At 52.1% G+C, this 27,104-nt stretch overlaps 1 protein-coding gene across 2 annotated transcripts in view; it reads left to right on the top strand.

The window, feature by feature from the left end:
• prkn (parkin RBR E3 ubiquitin protein ligase) overlaps positions 1-27,104 on the top strand; it is a 77,695-nt gene that overhangs the window by 12,237 nt on the left and 38,354 nt on the right. For both annotated transcript variants that reach the window (XM_061228141.1, XM_061228142.1), the window contains exons 2-5: positions 8,474-8,637; positions 18,772-18,967; positions 21,226-21,344; positions 24,288-24,371. In XM_061228141.1, coding sequence (XP_061084125.1) covers positions 8,474-8,637; positions 18,772-18,967; positions 21,226-21,344; positions 24,288-24,371 — 563 coding nt within the window. The remainder of the gene's footprint in view (positions 1-8,473; positions 8,638-18,771; positions 18,968-21,225; positions 21,345-24,287; positions 24,372-27,104) is intronic.

Genomic DNA, 27,104 nt, shown 5'->3' with positions numbered 1-27,104 from the left:
TCAGAAACTCCCGTTAACAAACTGGCAGGTAGCACACCGCCATACGAACACGTGTTGCCCACCCCTCCATCCCCCCACCGACAAGGTGCAGGCGACACCAGACGCGGCCTAATCGTCAATTACCCCCATAATTGCCCCTCTGTCTCAACTCCAGTTCTCTCAGAGATGGAGCTGTAAGAGGCAGCTGGCGTGGATGCCTGGTGGGGGGGGGGGGGTTGGGGTATGGGTGAGGGGGGGGGACACACAAAATGGCACCCCCTCCCCTGCCGTCGCTCTCCCTGGCAGTGAGTAATAAGCCATCAGCACAGCGGACACAGGCTTTTCCTCAAAGGGCAGCGCGCTGGGCTTACGGGCCGTCGCCGGCCGCCCCTCCGGCGTTATCTCGGCGAGGTGAATTTGTATTCAGGCGGGAGAAGCGGGGCGGCGTGCGGCATTAGCCGTATTATGTCTCTGTTTAGAGTCTGCCGGGCGGCGCGTCCGGACGTGTAAACGCGCCGCGGCCCTATTTGTCAGCGGGGCGGCGTCGGACGCGGCGCTGAGGCGGCGGGAGATTACGGAGCGGTAATGGAGGGCCGCTGTCTGCCGGGGTCACGCTCGCCGCGCGAAACCGCTCGTGTAATACTGTCGCTCTTTCAGCGACTCGACGGATAGGCCCGTATCTGCGTCTGATACCGCCGCCGAGAGCGTAGGCTATCGCCGTCCCTCGCTGTAGTGCTGTCTAACGGGGATATTTTATGGAGGAGTCATTTTTCTCCTTTGTTAAGAGAGAGATTTTGCTCTTGTTTTGGGGATTGGTGGGGGGGGGGATCTGATTCTGTGGACAGAGATAGGATGAAGTGAAACGGTTTTACGGGTTGTGGGAGGGTGCAGCCAATCCTAGTGCGGGTTGCATTCGCGCCTCGTTTCTCAGGATCTTGGCGAATATAAGACAGACTTGCCTCCATATTCTCACGCCAGTGTGACGGGAGTGTTTGCGCGGGCCGCGGACGTGGGGGCGGGGTTACAGCGACGCGCGTGTGGGCTCCATGTTGACAGTCACCTGATTAATAAGAATGGACGGCTGGAGGAAATATATTCCCGCTTTTTCCCGCTCTCACCGCGGGCTGATAAATAGTGCGGTCCGGCATCGATTCCGCCATCGATCTGGAAGATAATCCTCTCCGTGACCCGGGCCTGCAGCGGCCGCGGTCCGGCCGGGATGAATGGAGGGATCGGGCGTGTCTTCAATACTGTCCAATAGCGCACGAGCCCATTGGCCCGTCTGTCCCAGAGCCAATGCGCCGCCAGCATCTTCAACTCGCAGAGTAAAAGCCAGGCAGCAGCGAAAAAAGGAGAAAAAGTAAGAAAGAAGAGAAAAGAATTGGGTTTTCTCTTAATTGCCCGAACCGAGCTGTTAAATCGAAGGATCAATCTTGTTTATTGTTAAGTGCAGGGGGAATTAGGGCTGTGGAACCGGCGGTAATTTAAGGTGGTTTTGCCAGCACTGTTTTGGCGGTTTATTGCTAATCGATGCGCCGCGGATCATGCCGGATGCTCAGCTCTCTGGGACGGACGCGCGGTGCGTGTTCTCCGCTGAATGCAGAATGTTCCGGAGATGCCACAGCTGCTGCGGGCCGCCCCGAGGTTCACAGTTAGCGGGATGGTTAGAGTGGCGGTATGGTAGACAGTTAGCGGGATGGTTAGAGTGGCGGTATGGTACACAGTTAGCAGGATGGTTAGAGTGGCGGTATGGTAGACAGTTAGCGGGATGGTTAGAGTGGCGGTATGGTAGACAGTTAGCGGGATGGTTAGAGTGGCGGTATGGTAGACAGTTAGCAGGATGGTTCACAGTTAGCGGGATGGTTAGAGTGGCGGTATGGTAGACAGTTAGCGGGATGGTACACAGTTAGCAGGATGGTTCACACTTAGCGGGATGGTTAGAGTGGCGGTATGGTACACAGTTAGCAGGATGGTTAGAGTGGCGGTATGGTAGACAGTTAGCGGGATGGTTAGAGTGGCGGTATGGTAGACAGTTAGCGGGATGGTACACAGTTAGCGGGATGGTTAGAGTGGCGGTATGGTAGACAGTTAGCGGGATGGTACACAGTTAGCAGGATGGTTCACACTTAGCGGGATGGTTAGAGTGGCGGTATGGTACACAGTTAGCAGGATGGTTCACAGTTAGCGGGATGGTTGGAGTGGCGGTATGGTACACAGTTAGCAGGATGGTACACAGTTAGCGGGATGGTTAGAGTGGCAGGATAGTACACAGTTAGCAGGATGGTTAGAATGGCAGGATAGTACACAGTTAGCAGGATGGTTAGAGTGGCAGGATAGTACACAGTTAGCAGGATGGTTAGAGTGGCAGGATAGTACACAGTTAGCGGGATGGTTAGAGTAGAGGGATAGTACACCGTTAGCAGGATGGTTAGAGTTGCCGGATGGTACACAGTTAGTGGGATGTGTTGCTTAGTGGGATGGTTAGAGAGCTGATTGCTTCCCCTCACACAGAGGATGCGGTCTGCCTTCCTCTCTGATCTCACTGACTGGAGTAGCCGTCAATCGCACATTTATTGTGATGAACGAGGCCTTCAGACAGAGACAAATCTCTCCCCCTCCTCTTTTTCTCTTATCCCCCTCCTCCCACTCACTTTATTCTTTCCTGTCGCTCCTCTCCCTCCCTCCCTCTTTTAAAGTTTCCCCCTTTCATTCTGCCTTCCCCATCTCATGTTCCCATGTTGCCTTCCCTTTCTTATGTTTTCATTATTGACCCATTTCAGCCTTTCTTTCTCTTTCTGTGCCTCCCCCCTGCCTATTTGTGTCCTCTTTCTGTCTTCCTTCTCCTCCTTCCTTCCTACGCCCCCCGCTCTCCTCTGCTAAAGAGTCCCCAGACCTCTTCACCACTCATGGTTCAGTCTGAATTAAGCCAATCTGTCTTCATATTCCCCTTTCTGGTGGGGTTCGCATTGATCTGGCAGCCCGCCACTCCACTCAGACAGGAATCATTGGCTGGCCACCGTCCTCTGCCTCCCTAATTTGATTGACAGTACAAGTCTCGTCTCTGCCTCCTCTGTTTTTTCCCCCCTCCTCTTAGCATTGCTGCCATGGGGTTTTATCAGTAAATAACACACATTTCATTATGCGGAGTAGGGGCCCAAACTGGCGGTTAGATTTCCTGTCTTATTAATATCCTAGTTCTCCTCCTCAGTTCAAGTCTGTAGTTACGGAGAGCAGTGCACCCTGGGGAGTTAGTGCAGCCGCAGGAGAATCCCACGGACGGACACACACACACACACACACACACACACACACACACACACACACGCACACACACGCACACACCCGCGCATGTGCATACACAAGTAGTCTGTTCTAGCACACGGACACGTACACATGCGTATAGTATGTGCATACACAAGCAGTCTCTCTCAACCACACACACACACACACACAGAACCCTACAGTACATTATGTTCCATCTGGTGAGCAGATTTGTCGAAGGAAATCCCCCCAAGCTGTCTGATATCTAATTGTAATATTCTATTAAACTGTGTAAACACACGTACAACGGGTGTCTGTATGAAACCCAGACACACAGAAACATGCTTGCATGTCACACAAATGCATTTACACCCACATAATAGATTAGATAGATGATAGACACACACATACACACACACTCGGATGTATAAACGCACCAAGCTCTACGGGGGACACTTCCACGGAGGAGCTGCCTTGTGTCTTCCTGGCTCATGCCTGGGACAGATGGCGCTAAAGTTGTTCGAACCGTGTGCTGCGGTCTCGAAGGGGCAACTTTACACCCTTCAACACAACATTTTTTCCTGAGGAATCCAGCTGTTTAAATAATAGCAAACAAATAGCAATAAAAATATCCAGTACCGTCGAGCGGGATTTTGTTGTCAATGAAAGCGCGGTAATAGGTTGGTGTTTCGGATAGACGCTGCAGTGGGGGGCAGTGGGCAGGGCTGACAGCAGCACTTGGGAACAGAGTGCGCCATTACCATTCAGGGGAGTCCACAGCGCCTCAGCGAACGACCTCTCCGCAGTCACGACTCTGGCCCGCCTCGCTGTTTCAACTCGTAGGGGCTTCCGGAACACGGGGGCGAAAATAGATATTTATCCTTGAAATATTTATTCTCTCCTCCTTCCACTTCAGCCAAATCTTCTAATGTGTCTGGGGTTTGAGGCTGTCAGGAACGCGCTTTCTCGGAAGGGTAATCCAGTCTGGCAGTCTTAAATGATTGCATTCTGTCATTCTTACACCCCCAAACACACCCCCTCCCCCCCCCACTTCTCCCACACCCCACCCCGCCCCGCTTGCTACGGCTCTGGGAATCCGGGCACGTGGAAAATTCCCTCACAAGAACTGTCTGCTCCGGTAATGAGACATGACAAAAGAGGAATGTACTCGTTTGTTATCCACTCGGACGGGATGCAAACAATGAGGGAGGTTATGGAAATGGCGGCGCGGGGGCAAGCTGCGTGTCCGCTCCATGCACGCTCCTTTTTGTAGTGTAGTGCAGACACCTCTTCAGGATTTAGTTTTTAATGCGGCGTGAGGATGTAGTTTGTAATGCTCTGTCAGGATGTAGTTTTTAATGCGGCGTGAGGATGTAGTTTTTAATTCTCCGTCAGGATGTAGTTTTTAATGCGGCGTGAGGATGTAGTTTGTAATGCTCTGTCAGGATGTAGTTTTTAATGCGGCGTGAGGATGTAGTTTTTAATGCGGCGTGAGGATGTCGTTTGTAATGCTCTGTCAGGATGTAGTTTGTAATGCTCTGTCAGGATGTAGTTTTTAATGCGGCGTGAGGATGTAGTTTTTAATGCTCTGTCAGGATGTAGTTTGTAATGCTCTGTCAGGATGTAGTTTTAATGCGGCGTGAGGATGTAGTTTTTAATGCTCTGTCAGGATGTAGTTTTTAATGCGCCGTGAGGATGTAGTTTTTAATGCGCCGTGAGGATGTAGTTTTTAATGCGGCGTGAGGATGTCGTTTTTAATGCTCTGTCAGGATGTGCGCTTGTCCTCCTGGTTAAACGGTGCTGGGAGAGTTTGGGTTCACTCGGCACGGCGAATCGGCCGGCCTTTAGTGCCAGTATCGGGCTTTATGACAGTAGTAAATGACTCACGCTGCACAGTTACACTCAATTACTTGTGGGCTCCCATCCACTTTAATAGACATAATTTGCTAATGGTTTGACATGAACTGAAAAGTGTTATTTTGCGATGGCTTGCACTCGTCCCGGTATTCTCTTCTTAAAAGCCTGTCAGCGCAAACTGCGGGCTGCGGTCCGGTGGGGCGATACGGAATTTGCCTATTCGGCGCCCAGGGAGGGAGGGAGTCCGTCAGCAGGGGTGACCGTGTCTCATCACTCCCTGGCGACCTCTGCTGGTAGGCCGGGGGAGCGCAGTCCGCTTGCTGAAGTTGGATGTGAACGTCTTCTTCTGGTTTAGCATTGCCCAAGCTCAAATTGTGGACCACGTGCATTAAGAATCGGCGGGTTGACAGCAGTGATTCAGAGATCTCATGCCTCTCTGTGCTCTCCTGCATTTAAACTGAAGTTTCAGCGCCGACGATGAATACGACTTGGCATTGTAAATTGAGAGAAAATGGGGGGGGGGGGGAGCATAAATATATAAAAAGCTGTTGATGGAGACGGTCTAAAAGCTTTTAGACATGCTTTAATGGCACATATTTCAGGTGTTTTTAGAGGAACTGCCGTATAATATGAGGTTAGCTTCAGTAACGACCAAGGGATAGGGTTTTGCTTTTAATTAGGTTTTGACTTTTATTTCAGTTTCGGTTCCACTTTCTAATTCGGCTTAATTTTAGTTTCAACGTGTTCCATTTTTTGTTTATTTTAAGTTTTTCAAAACATTGTTTTTTGTTTTAGTTTTGTTTAAATTTTTAGTAGATTTGCATTTCCCATACCCCACAGCCTACAACAACTATGTATTCAACTAATGCTTTATACTCCAAGTACTTCCAAACAATTTCCCTAAAGGTTTTCTCCCAGCAATTTAACATGGTGGCTATTAGAGTGAAAAACAGGAGGTGGGACCAACTTGCAACATCTCCATCCTGTGATGTAATCATGATGAACAGAGGAAGCATCCTTTCTTTAATTTCAGTATCATACTGTACACGGCCTGTGGGGCGGCCTGTAGCGTAGTGGTTAGGGTAAAGGACTGGGACACGCAAGGTCGGAGGTTCTAATCCCAGTGTAGCCACAATAAGATTCACACAGCCGTTGGGCCCTTGACCAAGGCCCTTAACCCTGCATTGCTCCAGGGGAGGATTGTCTCCTGCTTAGTCTAATCAACTGTACGTCGCTCTGGATAAGAGCGTCTGCCAAATACCTGTAATGTAATGTAATGTAATGTACACATCTATGAATGACTCAAAACTAAAAATGAGAAACTTTTCTTTTATTGTATATCAGTCTGCTCGATTTTGGTTTTCTGGTAATCACACAAGCGCGGTGAAGGACACTTTGCAGACCAACTTTTATGTCATTCGGACGGTATGATAGTGGGCATCAGCAATTAATTTTCTGGCTTTCACTCCTTTACATCTTTTGCATTACGTTACATTTTATTTAACGGATGAATCTATCCAAAGCGACGTACGAAACAGAACTGCAACCATAACAAAGCGCACCTCATTCAATAGCTAGATCAGTGCTGCCTAACCCTGTTCCTGGAGATTTTCACTCCAACCCTAACAAAGCACAGCTCATTCAACAGCCTACATGTTTTCACTCCAACCATGACAAAGGGCATCTCAAGACCTCATTGACCTGCTTATTAGTTGAATCATGTGTGCTGAATTTGAGTTGAATCTTAAGCTGTGGCATTTTGGATTCCACATGCATTTTCTGATATTTTTTTTATTTGTGTTGGGTTTATTTTTCATCTCATCCTTGATTTAAGGGTATGTCTGTTTCTAAATGCTTTTTTGAAAAATCGCCTTTTGTTTGAGAATGCCAGATGCTGAAGAGGTCAGGTGACTCAGTTCCTTCTAAAAGGCTGGACTCTCTCCTTTGTCGTTTATTCACAATCAGTGCTTTTATTTCCACTGGCTACTTAAGCTAAGAGCATGTGCAAATGCATTTTCTGAAAGGGCTGTGCAGCATGGGTTTGTGTGTGTGTGTGTGTGTGTGTGTGTGGAAACATTTGTGTGTGTGTTATTGTGCATGTGTATCTGAGAGTGCGCGTATGGATGTGCATGTTTGTTGTGTGTGTGTGTGTGTGTGTGTGTGTGTGCAAATAGATATGCATGTCTGTTGTGTGTGTGTTTACGCAGTTTATGCATACATGTGCATGTCTTTGCCTGCTAGTGTACATCCATGCGTGCGTGCGTGCGTGTGCGTGTGCGTGTGTGTGAGGGCACACACAGGTTGTGAATGCTTATGGCTGAATGTGTGAAGGTGCACACACAGGCTGTGTGTATGTGTGTGTATGTATGTGTGTGTGTGTGAGGGCACACACAGGTTGTGAATGCTTATGGCTGAGTGTGTGTAGGTGCACACACAGGCTGTGAATGTGTGTGTGTGTGTGTGTGTGTGTGTGTGTGTGTGTGTCACACAGTGCACAGTCACACAGGCTGTGAATGTGTGTGGCTGATTGTGCCAGACGGGTGTGTATTTAGGCTGGCACAGACGCACTTATGTACATAGCTTTGCGGAGTTTAATAGAATATTAAAATATTATTGCGGACAGCTTGGGGGTTTTACTTCTACAGATCTGCCATTTACAGTTTTGGACTTATCTCAGACCCTAGAAGGGTTCTGTAAAGGTTGACTCATTTCAATTAAAATAATAATAAGAAAAGATAGCAGAAAAAGGCTTTTGGGCTTAATCTCGCTCAGTGGGACTCGGTTTGCATTTTATATTTTTAAAGGCCACTTCCTAGTCACCTGCTCTCCCCTGCTCACCCCCTCCTAAATTTACCTTCTCTCTCTCTCCCATTCTCTCTTTCTCTCTCCCTCTCTCCCTCTATCCCTATCTCCCTCTCTCCCCCCCTCTCTCTCTCTTTCTCTATCTCTTACACTCACTCACACACACACACTCACACACTCTCACACTCACACACACACACACTCTCACTCACTCACTCACTCACACACACACACACACACACACACACACACACACACACACTCACTCACTCACTCACTCACTCACTCACTCACTCACTCACTCACACACACGCTCTCTCACTCACTCACACACACGCTCTCTCACTCACTCACACACTCTCACACACACACACTCACTCACTCACACACACACACACACACACACACACACTCACACACACTCACACACACACTCTGACACACACACACTCTCACTCACTCACACACACACACACACACACACTCACACACACACACACACACACACACACACACTCACTCACTCACTCACTCACTCACTCACTCACTCACTCACTCACTCACTCACTCACAGTGTTCGTCAGGTTTAACAGCAGTCAGGGCTTTGCTCTGGAGCTGGAGGCTGGGGCGAGTGTGGCTGAGCTGAAGGAGGCAGTGGGGCGGGAGCAGGGGGTCCAGCCCGAGCAGCTGAGGGTGATCTTCGCCGGCAGAGAGCTACACAGCGACTGCACCCTGCAGGTACGTGCCCCCACACCCCAGACAACCCCACCTGCACCCCCCCTACCCGACTTCACACCCCAGACAACCCCACCTGCAGCCTCCCTACCCCTGACTGCCCGCTCAACCCCACCTGACCCCTGTGATGCAGTTTCATCTGACTATACTGTTCAAATTCAAGCAGATTCTCAGACAAACATTAATTTGGGCGGTAAAAATGAATAAACCACTGGGGAAAATTTGGTCAAATAACGGATGGCCTGTCAGATTTAATTGGGGTGGAGGTTTATTGAAACACGGTGAGAGTGAGGAGAACAGGGTGACAGAAATCTGGCACATGCCATCGCCGTCCCGACCTGCATGGTGTCTTCAAGCCTGTGTTTAGTCGCCTGTGCTTCCTGTGCGATTCTGTCTTTGCCCGACCGCCGTCTGCTTCTGTCCTTCGGCCTGCACTTGTCCGGCAGCGGTCCGCAGGTGCACCCCTGCCCCTGCTCCCCGCTGCCCCCTGCCCCCTGCCCCTGCTCCCCGCTGCCCCCTGCCCCTGCTCCCCGCTGCCCCCTGCCCCCTGCCCCCTGCCCCTGCTCCCTGCTGCCCCCTGCCCCCTGCCCCTGCTCCCCGCTGCCCCCTGCCCCCTGCCTGCTGCCCCCTGCCCCTGCTCCCCGCTCCCCGCTGCCCCCTGCCCCTGCTGCCCCCTGCCCCCTGCCTGCTCCCCGCTGCCCCCTGCCTGCTCCCCGCTGCCCCCTGCCTGCTCCCCGCTGCCCCCTGCCTGCTCCCCGCTGCCCCCTGCCCCCTGCCCCCTGCCCCTGCTCCCTGCTGCCCCCTGCCCCCTGCCCCTGCTCCCCGCTGCCCCCTGCCCCCTGCCTGCTGCCCCCTGCCCCTGCTCCCCGCTCCCCGCTGCCCCCTGCCCCTGCTGCCCCCTGCCCCCTGCCTGCTCCCCGCTGCCCCCTGCCTGCTCCCCGCTGCCCCCTGCCTGCTCCCCGCTGCCCCCTGCCTGCTCCCCGCTGCCCCCTGACCCCTGCCCCCCGCTGCCCCCTGCCCCTGCTCCCCACTGCCCCCTGCCCCCTGCCCCCTGCCCCTGCTCCCCGCTGCCCCCTGCCTGCTCCCCGCTGCCCCCTTCCTGCTCCCCGCTGCCCCCTGCCCCCTGCCTGTCCAGGCTGCCCCCTGCCCCTCCCTGCCCCCCCGTCCCCCGGGCTGCCCCAGCCCTCCAGCTGGGCAGAGGCTGACATTCGTTCTCCTCCGGAGCGGACGGTGTAAACAGAGCCTGGGGATTCTGTGAACTTTACTCCACATCGCTTCATTAATTTTGACCTTCTTAATTATGCATTAAAACAGCCAGGGCTACGAGGACCGGCGCGGGGACACGGGGGTTTCGGAGCTCGCTGAATGAGCGCTCTCCGCCTCCGACCGCCGGTTCCAGCCCTCTCCGCACATTTACTCCAGCTCCCTGCTCAATTTCCCCCTGACAAATTGCCCTGGCGACGGGCGAGGGAAGGGGCGCGGGGCTGTTAGCCGGCTGTTAGCGCGAAGGCTAACGCGGCGCGGGGGAGGTTCGGCGCGACTCGGCACCGACCCCTAGAGGGCGATTGCCGGCACTGCGGCTGACTGGAGCGTAGCCCCCGCCGAGCGCAGGTGACACGACGCCTCTCGGGGGGTCCCCGGAAGGAGAAAGAGCTTGTTTCACGCATCAGAGCTCGGCCCAGGTGCGCCGTGTAGGCCGAACGGATTGAGTCGTTTGGAAGAGGCGGACGACCCGCGCCGGTCCCTCGCCCGCCATGTCGAGGGCAGCCTGCCGTGACGCTCCGCAGGCGGCGAGGCGACCTGCTGCCGCTCGTTACCCGCGCGCCCCGATGCATGCTGGGAGGCCGTGAGAGGACGCCCCCCCCCGCTCAGCCGAACCGACGCGGCGCTGCATACAAAACGACGATAATATTCAGCCCCTTTGTTCCAGAAATAACATCGGACCCTTTCAGCCAAATCATTTAAGCTCAGGGATGGTAGCGAGAGAGAGAGAGAGACATTTTACGTCAGCTGAAGGCGATGTCTGAGAGAAAACGAACATCTCGCTGTGGTTGTGGAGCCGCGTTTCGTTCATGCGGCGGTCGAATTTTTCCGCTCACGCAAATGATGAATCTGTAGGCGAAGTGGGAAATAAAAACAGAACATGAGCGAAGGTTTAAGTGACTCCCTAAGCCTGTGCCTGCGTTTCCTGCAGCTCCTCGACTACACATGACCTGTGTCAGGAAGCAGCTGGGTTTCATTAGCGTCTGAAATCTGTGGGCGGCGGATTAGCGCCAGCACTCCGCTTAACATTCAGGTCTCCAGCTGTTTTTGTTGACTGCGAGCGCGCGCACGGTGGTACCTGCGCTTGTAGGAAACTATTGGGGCAGCTTTCGCTCGCTAATTGGTTTCTGAGGAACTGTCTTTTAAGGTGAATCTATCGGTTTTGGTCAGCGTTTTATTTCGGGCAACGTACTGTAGCATTTTCGATTTCAAGCAGGAATAAAATAAAACGAAATCCTCTTTTCGTGTTCGGTCTTGCCATGCCGTGCGTACTTCAAAACAAGGACGATGTGTTCACAGTTCTTGAAAGAGTGAATAGGTAAACATTTTCGCAATATTTCAGTGAAAACACTTCAGCGAGACGAGCGAAAATCGGAAATGGTTGGCGAGAAAATTGCAGCCAGGTACGACCCACTTTGGCGTGGCGGAGCAGCGTGGGAGCGCGAGAGAGCTAATGTATCATTAGCGCTACATTTAGCGGCACTCCAGCTGTTTGTGTTGAAGCTGCAGAATTCTCGCAGTTTGACGCTGTAATCAGTAAACTCCCATCGTGCCTGTTCCGTTCCACAGTTTACTCGCCGAGTTGTGGATCAAGAACTTTTTTTTTTTCCATTTGGGATTAAATGAAACTCGCTTCCGCTTTGTCCGCCCCCAGACACTCCTTTACTTTCCCTCCTGTTTCCACCGCTGCCCGGCAGACATTTTATAACCTTTCGGGAGACTGTTTGAAAGCTTGCCACCCACACCATGACCCGCATTAACCAGAGGACAGAGATTTGAGCTATTGATGTGCTGACCCCTCTGTAGGGTCTTTAAATGTGTTTTTTTCCCATGCTAATGGATGACGCATGGTATATACTTTGTATTTTAAGTATATATGCATGTATTCAGACATCTCCAGGTGTCAGATGAAAGGAATCATTGAAATATAGGGTATAACAATGCACATTTAAAAAAAAATAAAACTCATAAAATGAGACACTCTAAACCGTTAGGTGGGATGATAAACAGATGTTGGAAACACATGGACTTTAAGCATCTAATTTTGGGCTTCAGGCTAGATTGCGGTGTTAATGTACCATTTTTAAGTTATGATTAATTCATATATTGTCTGTTTTTCAGTTGGCTCCGAGGCTCCAAGCTATGGACACGGATTGTTGTCAGGTTGACTCGATAACCTAAACGGGCTTGTCTACTACGCAAGGTGTACAGAATGTATTATGTAAATGTTGGAAAAAATCAAGAATTTCAGCTGTGGAGGCAATTATGTGAGACATGATGTCGATACTGCGGGAGATGTTCCTATGCTGTGTGGCGGAGGGCCTGGTGGTGTTTAGTCCTGGGAGAGGAGGCCCTCTCGGCCCTGCTGGTGGGTGGAGCTGCTGTACCCACTGTCACTACCCAGCTCTTTTTACAGTGTTCCCCATGGTAACACCAGAGTGTAATAATATAGAGAGGTCCAACCTAGAGGCTAAATTGCTCCGTGCTTAAATCAGTGCTGTTTTTACAATGGGTCCCTATGGGAGAGTTTCTAATGACGAGGTGTTAATCCGTACTTTTTGAGTCCGTGTTGGGTTTGCACGAGTCGTTGGATAGCCTAGATTGTTAGGTACAAAACGGAAGGTGTATTTGGGTGAAATATAGCTTAAGAGAAAAAAGCTATTTATCTTGCAGTTGTTCACCAATGTTTTGAAATTGAATTGAAATTGATTGGCAAGGACTTGCATAACTACACATGTTCATGGCTCTTCCCAGCCTCTCGTGCAACTATGCTAACGCGGAATAGGAGCTCGTAGTTGAGATTTTAATTTCCTTTTTCCTCCTTTCCCATCTTTGGCAAAATGCTGTGAATGGGTGTGATCGTCCTGCAGCACACTGTAGCCCATGAAACAGTGTCAGTCAGTGAGTCATCCTCTTGCAGGAGCCAAAATGGTGGATGTAGGGTATGCTGGACACGGTAACGGCTGCTCCTGAAAGGACAGAGTGAAAGGAGAGCTAAAAGGAAAGGGTGAAGGTGGGAGGCACTCAGGTCTGTGTGGCTGTGGGGGAGAGAGAGAAAGAGTAAGAGTGGCGGAGGGGGGAGAGGGAGAGGGAGCCAGGTAGGTAGGGAGAGGTAGAGGGGGGAGCGAGACAGAGATGGGGAGAGAGAGGGAGGAAACGGGAGAGAGAGAGGAAAAGGGGAGAGAGACAGAGAGAGAGAGAGGAAAAGGGGAGAGAGAGAGGAAAAGGGGAGAGAGAGAGAGAGAGAGAGAAAGGAAAAGGGGAGAGAGAGGAAAAGGGAGAGAGAGAGAGAGGAAAAGGGGAGAGAGAAGTAAAGGGGAGAGAGAGAGAGAGGTTGTGGAGTCGCCTCACGTCTGGATGCCTAAGCGTTGGAGGGCCCTGCTGCCTCACCCTCTCAGACTGGGCCGTGTTTATCAGCCGCAGCCTGAGGACGGTGTGTGCGGTTTGTAGGGAGGAGGAGAGTGGGCGGCGCTCTAATCTGCTCTATTAGTTCTGTTTCCCCGCGGAGCCGCAATCGCCCCACGCCAGGCGGTCCTGCCGGGGCGGGCGAGAGGACGCTCTCTCCAGGAAACTGCAGCGTTAGGGGTGTGACTCATCGGCTCTGCCCCGCGGCCCGCCGCGCTCTGAGCACCGTGTGTGTGTGTGTGCTTTCTCAAGCACGTCTCGCTGTGTCTCAGGTGTGTCTCACAGACTCCCTCTCTCTGTCTCAGGTGTGTCTCGCTGTGTCTCAGGTGTGTCTCACAGACTCCCTCTCTCTGTCTCAGGTGTGTCTCACAGACTCCCTCTCTCTGTCTCAGGTGTGTCTCAGGTGTGTCTCACAGACTCCCTCTCTCTGTCTCAGGTGTGTCTCGCTGTGTCTCAGGTGTGTCTCACAGACTCCCTCTCTCTGTCTCAGGTGTGTCTCACAGACTCCCTCTCTCTGTCTCAGGTGTGTCTCACAGACTCCCTCTCTCTGTCTCAGGTGTGTCTCACAGACTCCCTCTCTCTGTCTCAGGTGTGTCTCCCTGTCTCCCTCTCTCTGTCTCTCTCTGTCTCTCTCTGTCTCTCTCTGTCTCGCTGTGTCTCGCTGTGTCTCGCTGTGTCTCACAGTCTCCCTCTCTCTGTTTCAGGTGTGTCTCACAGACTCCCTCTCTGTCTCAGGTGTGTCTCCCTGTCTCCCTCTCTCTGTCTCAGGTGTGTCTCACAGACTCCCTCTCTCTGTCTCAGGTGTGTCTCCCTGTCTCCCTCTCTCTGTCTCTCTCTGTCTCTCTCTGTCTCTCTCTGTCTCGCTGTGTCTCGCTGTGTCTCGCTGTGTCTCACAGTCTCCCTCTCTCTGTTTCAGGTGTGTCTCACAGACTCCCTCTCTGTCTCAGGTGTGTCTCCCTGTCTCCCTCTCTCTGTCTCAGGTGTGTCTCCCTGTCTCCCTCTCTCTGTCTCAGGTGTGTCTCCCTGTCTCCCTCTCTCTGTTTCAGGTGTGCCTCACTATTTCCCTCTCTCTGTCTCAGGTGTATCTCTCAAATTCTAATTCAAAATGCTTTATTGGCCTGAAATACATGAATACATATTGTCAAAGTATACACACAGGAATACAAACAACATTGTGGTAACAACGATGCAAACAGTGTGTAATAACAATGAATAGGCTATACATATAATACTACTAATAGAAATAATAACAGGAATAAAAAGGTATGTCTCAGGTGTCTCCCTGTCTCAGGTCTGTCACAATCATCAACCAGTTGTTAATCAACCTGTTCATACTCAAATCAGCCCACTTGGCTTTCTGTCATATCACCCCTTTTTGGGATGGGGGGGGTGCTTGTAGAACCTGACTGTAGGTTTGAAGGAGGTTCAGTTTGAACGTCCAGTTCCTTTCCTCACCAATGCGTTGAATAAGGAGCACCTGGGGACTAATTTTGTGGACAGGCTTTTGGAAAAAATAAAAAAATAAATCAGAATTGTGAGGGCTATTTTCTCAACGTATGCTTGCCGTGTCCAGCTTTCCCCGGGGTTCTCGCATATCGATTTTCCTCCCAAAAAACTTGGAATTAATCTCATGCTCCATTTAGATGTCCATGTTAAGTTATGACCTCCATGTAAACACCCCCCCACCACCCCGATCATTTTTCACACTACAGCCACAGGAGGCCTGTAACCGCCTCGCATTTTTGATTCCACCATTTTGTTTTCACTCCGTTTTCTCCCAAATAGATGTGTTCCCCCCCACCACCCCCCGCTCTCCCTGTACATCCGTTTCCTCCGGGGGGAATTAGTCTTTTCGTTTTGGCGTATGTTCCTGGTTTTCGGTCCACCACAGCCACTGCCAAAGCCAACTGAGCGACAACCGTCCCGGCTCATGTTTATTGTTTGTTTTCGTTGCCGTTAACCTTCCGTGCCTAATAATTCGCATTAAGCTATGAGTTATTGATACTTTCTCCCAGTGCTTTCACGGTCGTAATTCAGATTTTACTTCTGTGAAATGGGCAGGAATAAAATCTTCACATCTTAATAGAAAGATGAAATCTGTAGTTTTTCCCTCTGTTTTGAGCTGTAAACCCCCCCCTGCCCCCCCCAGCCATTCATAACCTTATATCTTTTAAACAAACGCGGCGCGTTTTAAAGGGCCACGCCTGCCGTCTTTAACGCGGTTGTAAATAGCGGCATGAATAATTGATGGCTGCCGCGGCTTATTGAAATGCTGCCGCGGTCCGCCTCTTGGTACGGCTCGACTTCATTACCCATGCAGGTCAAATATGTCTGGAGAATACGGACCTGTGGATCGGGCTTTTCAAAGCGCAGACCGTAAGCTTAATGTGCTCTGTGCTTCTCTACGGAGGAATGGGATCGAGACCCCTACCTCTCCCGCCCCCCCCCCCCCCCCCGCCAGGTACCTCTGTGCTCGGATACCAGAAGTCGGGTTAGGGCTCGGTTCACCTGAGGTCAGACCTGTGGACCTTCCGCTATCTTTGAGTTATTTATTTTGTCTAACGGGCATCTTTTGTTGGGCTGGTTTACACATTTATGCCACTGCAGCTTTCGTGCTGCCTCCATTCGGACAACAATCTGTACCTCACTGAAGTGTACACTAGGGTGTTCATGGTTGCTAATCAAGTTGTCTTGACTGTCAATACCCTCAGTTCACTTGCTTTGGTATATATATGTGTGTGTGTGTGTGTGTGTATGTGTGTGTGTGTGTGTGTGTGTGTGTGTGTGTGTATGTGTGTGTGTGTGTGTGTGTGTGTGTGTGTGTGTGTGTGTGTGTATGTGTGTATGTGTGTATGTGTGTGTGTGTGTGTGTGTGTATGTGTATGTGTGTGCTTATACGGTATGCATGTGCTGGTGTATGTGTTTAGTATGTCTGTGCTTGGGTAGGTATGTGTGCATGTGTGTGTATATTTGCGTCTGTGCATACTAGTGCATTGGTGTCTGCGTGTTGTGTGTTTGCCTGTTCTGTGATTGTGGATTAAAGACGTGTTGTGTGTTTCTCTGTTCAGTGGTTGTGGATTAAAGGTGCGTTTGTGTTGTGTGTTTGCCTGTTCTGTGATTGTGGATTAAAGGCGTGTTGTGTGTTTCTCTGTTCTGTGATTGTGGATTAAAGGCGTGTTGTGTGTGTCTCTGTTCAGTGGTTGTGGATTAAAGGTGTGTTGTGTGTTTCTCTGTTCAGTGGTTGTGGATTGAAGGCGTGTTGTGTGTTTCTCTGTTCAGTGGTTGTGGATGAATGGTGTGTTTCTGTGTTTCTCTGTTCAGTGGTTGGGGATTAAAGGTGTGTTGGGAAAAAGCTGTGAAATAACATGGCTGCGGTCGATCACTGATAAGACCCGAGCTTTCAGCAACAGAGTCTGGGAAACGCGAAAGTAACCGCGATGCTATCTCCTCCTCGCTGACAGACGGGCACCACAGAACATTAGCCAACCTGAGCTCCCTCTCCCACAGGAAGGAAGAACGGTTCAGACTGAAGTGACAGCAAATGTCAAAATACAGGAGCTGCATCACGGACAGAGGGATATTGACCTTGATACCTAATGTAGTCTGTTCAGGTGCTGTATTACACTGTGCTGTTCAGGTGCTGTGTTACATAGTCATTTTCCCCCATAACATTTTCTCCCAAATTGCAAGGGGAAATTTTGGCTCTCAAATCTCTCCGCTACCACCCTGATCTATGGTCCTCTGGTGTACCCGTCTGTAACCCAGACGCCACTCGCCGTCAAAAGCCCAGTGTTAAATGAACTCTGACAGAGTTTATATGAGTTAACTCCACAAATTGAGTTATGTTGTAGAGACCATATTGGACTCTATAAGAGTTTATTTAATGCTGGACATGTGTTGTTCTACCCTACAGCTCATGGCCCAACAGAACTATCGGAGAACCACTGGCTGTTTTACACTCCACAGGTCAATCAGTACTACTGGAGAGCCATTGACTAGCCCATGACTATTTTGTGTCCTACAGGTCCCATAGTACTATAGTACTTGTACTAGCGCCAGTCATAGGAAAGGTGTGTCTCAATCCCAGCAACAGGTGTGAACCTGTGAAAGCCCAGAATGTTGGAGTACGTCAACAGTCGGTGACCTGAAGCACGTCAAACTTAAACTGTAGAATGGTTGAGAAGAAACACTCTGGTCAGTTGACTAATATAGGCCCGGCCCTGATCTACAATGTCCACACTAGAGGATTCAAACCCTTCTCACGACTGCAGCCTCAGCCTCGTGGAAGGTTAATATGAACATATAAAGTGTTAATGTAATATCTGACATGAATCAGTGTGTTTACTTGAGGTTTGTGTGGGATATTATTGATCTTATCTCTCATTTGCAGTACCCGCCGCATTAACTGAGCAAGTCAATTTCTCTTTCTCTCCCTTCAAGTCTGGTAGACGGCAGCAGGATGTGAGTCTCTGATTTATTTATCGTCACGACGGAACGCATTGTTGATACGGCTTAAACAGCGAGGGAACTTGTCTCGCGGCATTTTCTAACAGAATCACACGTTCCCCGTGAAGAGGAGATCATTAAAACAGCATCTCCAGCTGCTTGCTGCAGCCGGAAAATGGAGCAAATCAAATTAATTCGGTTTTATTTAGACGTCCTTGGCTCATCCTTCCCCAAGCTCCGAAATCATCCCTCAGCTCGGACAGCCATGCAAACGAACGAGGAGTCTTTTCTTGGCGACGACCTTTCTCTAACAACCTTATCTCTAATGAGGACCTGTTAACCCCGCCGACTTTCCACCGCAAAGTCCTCTTTGTTCTTACGCAGAAAATGTAGCCCCTAAGAAAAAATAGTAGTTTATTAATGGGGCGACATTGGCTCTGGTGGTAAGAGCAGTTGTCTGGCAGTCTGAGGGTTGCCAGTTCGATCCCGCCCTGGGTGTGGAAGACACCCAACCCTCAAATGCTCCTGACGAACTGGTTGGTGCCTTGCATGGCAGCCAATCACCGTTGGTGTGTGAGTGTGGGTATGAATGGGTGAATGACGAGCATCAATTGTACAGTGCTTTGGATAAAGACTATATAGTTATAATATACTCTATAATGCCAACCATTTACCATTTCACTGTAAAATCACTTAAAATAATGATAAAGGTTTGGTCAAGCTAGGACAGGACCTAACTGTGGAAACCCTTAGGGCAGTTACATTCCCCCAGGTTTATTCAGTCTATCATGTCAAATGCCACCATCCACTTTCACACTGTAAGGATTGTTTCCATGGTAATGATCTGTCAGTAGTAGTTCAGGTAATGAGCCCTTATTTCGTGGATCACTGTGGAAATACGGTACATGTATTTGTTACCAGGGTAATGTTTGTGTTACCTTAAAGCAATGTAAACCCAGTATTTTGTTGGTATAACGTTTGGGGGCACAGCTGGTGACGGGCTTGTTGGTGTGTTTTGGGCAGGGGTGTGACCTCCCTGAACGGAGCACGGTCCATGTGGTTCTGCCGCCCGTGGAGTCGGCCCGGGCGCTGGACGTGGTCCTGCAGAACCGGCTGGGCCTGGCGGGGGACAGTCTGACCCGGGTGGACCTCAGCGCCTCCAGACTGCCCACCAGCTCAGAGGGACTGGCTGCGGCCTTGGAGACCAACACGGAAACAGGTGTGTGTGTGTGTGTGTGTGTGTGTGTGTGTGTATAAGACAGTCAAAAACTAAAAATGATATTTTAAAAACGAACTGAAATATACGGATTGAAGTATAATACAACATGAAGGAGTGCTAGCGGTGGAGTTGATGTGTGGGCACCTTTGCCCTTCCTGTTCTGAAGCCTCCTTTGTGCCGTGACTCGGTCCGCACACCTGCTCCCAGGTGAAGCTCCGGCGAAGCCCTGCGTCTGCAGGTCACGGCCCCAGTGTGAGGGCCCATTGTGCTGGTTAAACGTGTCTCTGAACGCTGCCGCCCGGAGTCTCGCCGGGGCGGGCTTCAAAGGCCAAGCTGTCTCCCCACACAATGACACGCCTTTTTAAAAAACGTCCACCCTGTCCTCCACCCGTCCTCCAACCTCACCTCCATCCTCCCCGCCGCCCCACCGCTGCCACTCAGCCCAATCACACAGCCCCCTTTATCTACCCCCCTCCCCCCTCCCCGTCACTGCGTCTTCTCTGCAGCCTTCCCCGGCATTAGCATAATGGAAGCCTTTCACAGAAATGATAAATTAGGCAGAGTTGGGGTTATAAAATCCACTCTGCTGAATTTATTGTGAATTGTGTCAAAGTATCAAGGCGCTTTCGTCCATCCCAGGCTTTTAGCACTAATGAGAATGCTACTACCCCCCCCCACCCCCCACCCCCCCACTCCCTTTTTAGTCCTGCGGCATTATATGTGTGTGTGGGAGGGGTGTGCGTGTGCCTGTGTGTGTGGAGGGAATTTTGTGAGTATGTATGCACATGCGGTTAGTGGCTAAGTACGTGTGTGTGTGTGTGTGTGTGTGTATGTGTATGTATGTATGTATGTATGTATGTGTGTTTGTGTGTAACCGCATCTTCACTTGACTTAATTATCTGTCATGAAGATGTCCCGTTGCCCTGCTGTCTCAAACCCGTCCGCACTAATTGGATCCACTGTCTGGGTCTGTGTGGGTTACCCATCTGTGGAGGCGCAAGTCACGCTTGTCATTGTCCTTGCGCTGTCTGGACTGGGCCCCGGCCAGCTCCCTCCCTCCCTCCCTTTCCGAATTTCACGCCGCCCTGTTTTCAGATCAAGGGTTCTCCAAGACGGGGACGGCCCAGTTCACCCTGACACATACCGTACCTGTGGGACGCCCCGTGTCCTTCGCTCCGTGCCTCTCCGCTCGTTAGCTTGTTTTGTTTACAGTCGTTGGGAAGCTTGTCAGCCGGCCCGCGTGATGTTGTGTGGCACTGTGGTGTCTGTCCCTGTACACGGAAACTGTCATTAATGCTCAGCGTTAATAAGCTCTGTGCGCTGAGAAAGTGATCAACGGCCAGCCCGGCAGTAATGTGTCTGCTCTTGTAATGTCTGTATAGTTCGGTAGGAATTTCTCTGTGCAATTCAGTAGTAATGTCTCTATACAGTTCAGTAGTATTATCTCTGTACAGTTCAGTAGAAATGTCTCTGCTCAGTTCAGTAGTAATATCTGTATAGTTCAGTAGTAATGTTTCTGTACATTTCAGTAGTAATGTCTCTGTACAGTTCAGTAGTAATGTCTCTGTACAGTTCAGTAGTATTATATCTGTATAGTTCAGTGTTGCAGTATGTCCGTATTTGCACCATTAAGAGCTCAGCAGTGAGGGAACTGCAGAAATGAGAACGGCCTTTAAACCCCTGACAAACCCCTGAGAACCCAGCATGCATGAGATAGGGAGACCATCGAGATCAGATGAGCTTTGAGGTCAAAGGTCACACACACCACAGGGCCTGTAGTCAAGCATATAAATAATTTAAAAAATGTATCAACACATTTTATATGTCATTTGGTGCAACCAATAAGAAAACACTGTCAACCATATCATATGACTATACCCACTCTCCCAAAATCGATTGCAGCAATGCATAATGATAAATATTATTGGAAGAAAACAGCAAAATTATTGTCTACTTTTCAAGAAAGATAAATATATATACTTGCTGCTTTCTTATTCATGTTTAAACAATTTTGTTCATGAATAATGCACAGGAAATGTATTATTTCTGAATCAGTTATGTTGAAGAAAGCATATCGGGCTTGCTTTAAGAACCCCTTGCTGTACTGACTGTGTGTGTGTGTGTGTGTGTGTGTGTGTGTGTGTGTGTGTGTGTGTGTGTGTGTGTGTGTGTGTGTGTGTGTGTGTGTGTGTGTGTGTGTGTGTGTGTGTGTGTGTGTGTGTGTGTGTGTGTGTGTGTGTGTGTGTGTGTGTGTGTAGAGTCCAGATCCCACAGTAGCTTCTACATCTTCTGTAAGACGGTGTGCAGAGCAATCCAGCCCGGGAAACTCAGGGTCCGTTGCCAAACCTGCAAGCAAGGGACACTGACACTCAGCCGGGTAAGCACCACTGACACTGAACACTGACACTCAGCCGGGTAAGCACCACTGACACTGAACACTGACACTCTGCTGGGTAAGCACCACTGACACTGACACTCTGCTGGGTAAGCACCACTGACACTGAACACTGACACTCTGCTGGTTAAGCACCACTGACACTGAACACTGACACTGAAACCCATTTAAAGATCACTGACACTGAACACTGACACTAAGCCAGGTAAGCACCACTAAACACTGAACACAGAGACTACGCTGGTAAAGAAACACTCTGAACTCTGACACTTAAAAGGGTAGAGAAAAGGTAAGGCCAAGACCACTGCCACAGACTGAAGAGGTGCTGTCCTTCACAAAGTGCCCTCTTTCACAATGAAAACCGCATGCTTAATTAAGGAGATAAGGGCTGTCCAAACATAACTGTGGCATTTAAGAAAAGGCTATTCAGATTGCTCCGGCTTTGTTTTTAATGTCGCAGTGAAAACAAATGACATTCTTGTGAGGCGGGAAATGGTGTTCAGGGACCCCTGTTAGCTGTCTGTAGCCCCATCGGTAGCTGTCTGTAGGCCCAGTGCTGGCTGTCTGTAGTCCCACTGTGTGAGCCTGTCTCTCTGGAGGTTTGTCTCAGGGGGCCCCTGCTGTATTTTCTGTTACGCGGCACTGTGAAGGTCTATGAGTCGGAAGATTCTGGGACCACAAAACGCCGAATGCAGAGTAGCTAAGCCGGTCTCCCGCCTGCTCTGGCCCCGCGGTGTTTCTGCATTAATGCGGCCGCTCGGTCCTCCAGCGCACCGCCGGCTCCGCGCCCGCGCCGCGCCAGCATTCCGCCGCACGCGATCCCCGCCGGCGCCCGAGGCTTTGGGTCCCAGAGCCCGCGGCGCCCCGACACCAGGCGAGGAGATGTCCCGTCCCCGCCGACGGAGAGCCGCCCGCGCCTGGCCTCCCAGCTGCCACTCAGCCGCTATCTCTCCCCGCATGCTCCGCCACCGCGGGGATCCCGCTGAAACCTGGCGCTCGCCTGCGTGCCCGGAGCGGGGCCTGTCCTGCGCTGTACCGCCCCCCTGAGTCCCTGTGGGGGGGGGGGGGGGGGGGAGGAAATGGGAGTTGCCCCCAGATTATGTGAAGTTTTTGTGATCTTACGGGAGCTGCTGGTGAGATTGCCTGATCCCCTTATCAGTGCAGAATGTGGCCGCGTGTTGTGTGTGTGGGGTGGCAGAGCAGCTGTGTGTGTGTGTGTGTGTTCGTGTGTGTGTTAAGTGTGGTTTGTAGCAGCTATACATTTCCATACATATTCAAACAAACAAACTTGCTCCTACAGTTATGTACATAGTACACCGTTTTTTCTTACATTACCTGTTTTACATGCACAAACACACACGCGCAATCATAGTTGCACACTGTATGCACACAATCACATGCAGTCATACATGCCAAACAGTGACTGCCAATCCAGTGGTCTGCAGAGTAGTGTTCATGACCGCAGATGATGAGGGAGTAACAGTAATGTATCACTGGAGACAGTGGTATATCTCGGCATACCCTGAATGAGTGGGATAAGACGGTTCCTCTCTCCGTATCGATGGCGGCCGCGTACGCGCCCTCGAGCTGAGCTCTGCCGACTCCCCCGGCTCCGCAGTCGGCCGTGTAGCGTCCTGCGCCGTCCGCTAGCGAGCCGGCCCCTTCTGAAGGCGCTCCGCCGGCGTCTGCTGTCACAACACATGTATCCGTGCTGTGGTAACGGACCGCTTTTGCTGCCGTTTTTGCGGTTTCTTTAGCTTTGCCGTGCGAGCAGGTGGTTTTCTGCTTCAGTGCGTCGAGTGATCGCGCCTGGTGCCGCGTTTCGCTTCAGTGCGACGGCATCTGGTAGCCTCGATGCTTTTTCCCCCAATACTCTCCCCCCACCCCCAACCCTCCTCAAGGGCTGCAGCAGGCATGCGAGATCGGGTGCTGTGTCGCTTTATTTGGCGTTTTATTGATTCAGCGCGACATCTAATCGCCCGGGTTTGTCGGAGGGGCCCCTCGGAGTGCAGGAAAGGGGGGGGGGGGCGTCTCTCGGGGGCCCCTCTCCCGCCCCCCCCCCCCCTACGGCCCCGCAAACAGTCGGCCGGGAGACGGAGAGCGTGTTTGTTAAACAGTAATCTAATTAAGGCTTTGGAGATCAAGACGTTGATTCGGAATTGAAAGGAAAGCGAGATCGGAAAAAAACACGAGGAAAAGAGGGAGGAGGAGGAGGAGGAGGAAGGACTAAATTAAGAGCGGGAGGCGGCGGGGTGAATAATTCATGGCGGGGCCCTCGTTAATCATTTACATTCAGGGGACGGCGCGTTTGAAGGGAACAGAATGGCGAGGGCCCGTCTGACCTTTCGGCGCTGTCTCTGAGCAGGTGTCCGCTCCGTGCCCAATCTCCGCCCCTCCTCGAACGCGCGGGATGTGGCCCCCCCCCCCCCGCGGATTAGGGCCCGCCCGCATGGGGGGGGGGGGTGCGTAATGATTTTCTTAACCTTTCGGGGGCTTATTAAGGTGCTGTCAGAATGTTTAAATGCTTATGCTAATCAGGCTGAGCCGCGGTGCGGGGAGAGGGCGGGGCGGCGTGTTCGCGGCGCTGGGGCTCTTAATCACTGCTCAGGTGGGGGGGGCACAGGGGAGGTACAGTTAGTTAGGATAAGTGTTCATTCATGGGGTTTGTGGTGAGAGGTGGTGTAGGGTTGGGGTTAGTGCTGATATGGGGATTAGGCTCACAGTGGGGCAACATGCTGTTCTCTTTCTCTCTCTTTCTTTCTCACTCTCTCATTCTTTGTCTCTATCTCTTTCTCTCTCTCTCTCTCTCTCTCTCTGGCTCATAGACCTGTCCCCTATGTGAGGGTGTGTTGGAAAGCCTTTGTTTTCTTGATCGCTGTAGTAACGGCCCTGTGCTCTGCTCTCTCTCTCTCTCTCTCTCTGCAGGGGCCATCTTGCTGGGATGACGTCCTCGTTCCGGACAGGATCCATGGACTGTGCCAGGCCAGGGGCTGTGACGGCAGAGTGGCGGTAAGAGCTGAGGTCCCCCCAACCCTCACCCTGTCACTCTGAGGTCCCCCCAACCCTCACCCTGTCACTCTGAGGTCCCCCAACCCTCACCCTGTCACTCTGAGGTCCCCCAACCCTCACCCTGTCATCCCCAACCCTCACCCTGTCACTCTGAGATCCCCCAACCCTCACCCTGTCACTCTGAGATCCCCCCACACCCTCACCCTGTCATCCCCAACCCTCACCCTGTCACTCTGAGATCCCCCAACCCTCACCCTGTCACTCTGAGGTCCCCCCAACCCTCACCCTGTCACTCTGAGGTCCCCCACACCCTCACCCTGTCATCCCCAACCCTCACCCTGTCACTCTGAGATCCCCCAACCCTCACCCTGTCACTCTGAGATCCCCCCACACCCTCACCCTGTCATCCCCAACCCTCACCCTGTCACTCTGAGATCCCCCAACCCTCACCCTGTCACTCTGAGATCCCCAACCCTCACCCTGTCACTCTGAGATCCCCCCACACCCTCACCCTGTCATCCCCAACCCTCACCCTGTCACTCTGAGATCCCCCAACCCTCACCCTGTCTCTCTGAGATCCCCCCACACCCTCACCCTGTCATCCCCAACCCTCACCCTGTCACTCTGACATCCCCCAACCCTCACCCTGTCACTCTGAGGTCCCCCCAACCCTCACCCTGTCACCCCCAACCCTCACCCTGTCACTCTGACATCCCCCAACCCTCACTCTGTCACTCTGAGGTCCCCCCAACCCTCACCCTGTCACTCTGAGGTCCCCCCAACCCTCACCCTGTCACTCTGAGGTCCCCCAACCCTCACCCTGTCACTCTGAGATCCCCCCACACCCTCACCCTGTCATCCCCAACCCTCACCCTGTCACTCTGAGATCCCCCAACCCTCACCCTGTCACTCTGAGATCCCCAACCCTCACCCTGTCACTCTGAGATCCCCCCACACCCTCACCCTGTCATCCCCAACCCTCACCCTGTCACTCTGAGATCCCCCAACCCTCACCCTGTCTCTCTGAGATCCCCCACACCCTCACCCTGTCATCCCCAACCCTCACCCTGTCACTCTGACATCCCCCAACCCTCACCCTGTCACTCTGAGGTCCCCCCAACCCTCACCCTGTCACCCCCAACCCTCACCCTGTCACTCTGAGATCCCTCCACCCTCACCCTGTCTCTCTGAGATCCCCCCACACCCTCACCCTGTCATCCCCAACCCTCACCCTGTCACTCTGAGATCCCCAACCCTCACCCTGTCACTCTGAGGTCCCCAACCCTCACCCTGTCACTCTGATATCCCCCCACACCCTCACCCTGTCACTCTGAGATCCCCCCACACCCTCACCCTGTCATCCCCAACCCTCACCCTGTCACTCTGAGATCCCCCAACCCTCACCCTGTCACTCTGAGATCCCCCCACACCCTCATCCTGTCACCTACACCCTCACCCTGTCACTCTGAGGTCCCCAATCCTCACCCTGTCACTCTGACATCCCCCAACCCTCACTCTGTCACTCTGAGGTCCCCCCAACCCTCACCCTGTCACTCTGAGATCCCTCCACCCTCACCCTGTCACTCTGAGATCCCCCAACCCTCACCCTGTCACTCTGAGATCCCTCCACCCTCACCCTGTCACTCTGAGATCCCCCACACCCTCACCCTGTCACTCTGAGGTCCCCAACCCTCACCCTGTCACCCCCAACCCTCACCCTGTCACTCTGAGGTCCCCAACCCTCACCCTGTCACTCTGAGATCCCCAACCCTCACCCTGTCACTCTGAGGTCCCCAACCCTCACCCTGTCACTCTGAGATCCCCCCACACCCTCACCCTGTCACTCTGAGATCCCCCCACACCCTCACCCTGTCATCCCCAACCCTCACCCTGTCACTCTGAGATCCCCCAACCCTCACCCTGTCACTCTGAGATCCCCAACCCTCACCCTGTCACTCTGAGATCCCCCCACACCCTCATCCTGTCACTCTGAGATCCCCCCAACCCTCACCCTGTCACTCTGAGGTCCCCCCAACCTTCACCCTGTCATCCCCAACCCTCACCCTGTCACTCTGACATCCCCCAACCCTCACCCTGTCACTCTGAGGTCCCCCCAACCCTCACCCTGTCACCCCCAACCCTCACCCTGTCACTCTGAGGTCCCCAACCCTCACCCTGTCACTCTGAGATCCCCAACCCTCACCCTGTCACTCTTGAGGTCCCCAACCCTCACCCTGTCACTCTGAGATCCCCCCACACCCTCACCCTGTCACTCTGAGATCCCCCCACACCCTCACCCTGTCATCCCCAACCCTCACCCTGTCACTCTGAGATCCCCCCACACCCTCACCCTGTCATCCCCAACCCTCACCCTGTCACTCTGAGATCCCCCACACCCTCATCCTGTCACTCTGAGATCCCCCCACACCCTCACCCTGTCACTCTGAGATCCCCCCACACCCTCACCCTGTCACTCTGAGATCCCCAACCCTCACCCTGTCACTCTGAGATCCCCCCACACCCTCACCCTGTCACTCTGAGATCCCCCCACACCCTCACCCTGTCACTCTGAGGTCCCCAACCCTCACCCTGTCACTCTGAGATCCCCAACCCTCACCCTGTCACTCTGAGATCCCCCAACCCTCACCCTGTCACCCCCAACCCTCACCCTGTCACTCTGACATCCCCAACCCTCACCCTGTCACTCTGAGATCCCTCCACCCTCACCCTGTC

Source organism: Conger conger, chromosome 18, assembly GCF_963514075.1.
Source record: "Conger conger chromosome 18, fConCon1.1, whole genome shotgun sequence".
Classification (NCBI taxonomy): domain Eukaryota; kingdom Metazoa; phylum Chordata; class Actinopteri; order Anguilliformes; family Congridae; genus Conger; species Conger conger.
The sequence above is the reverse complement of the archived record's forward strand: the minus strand, read 5'-3'. Positions and strand labels throughout refer to the sequence as shown.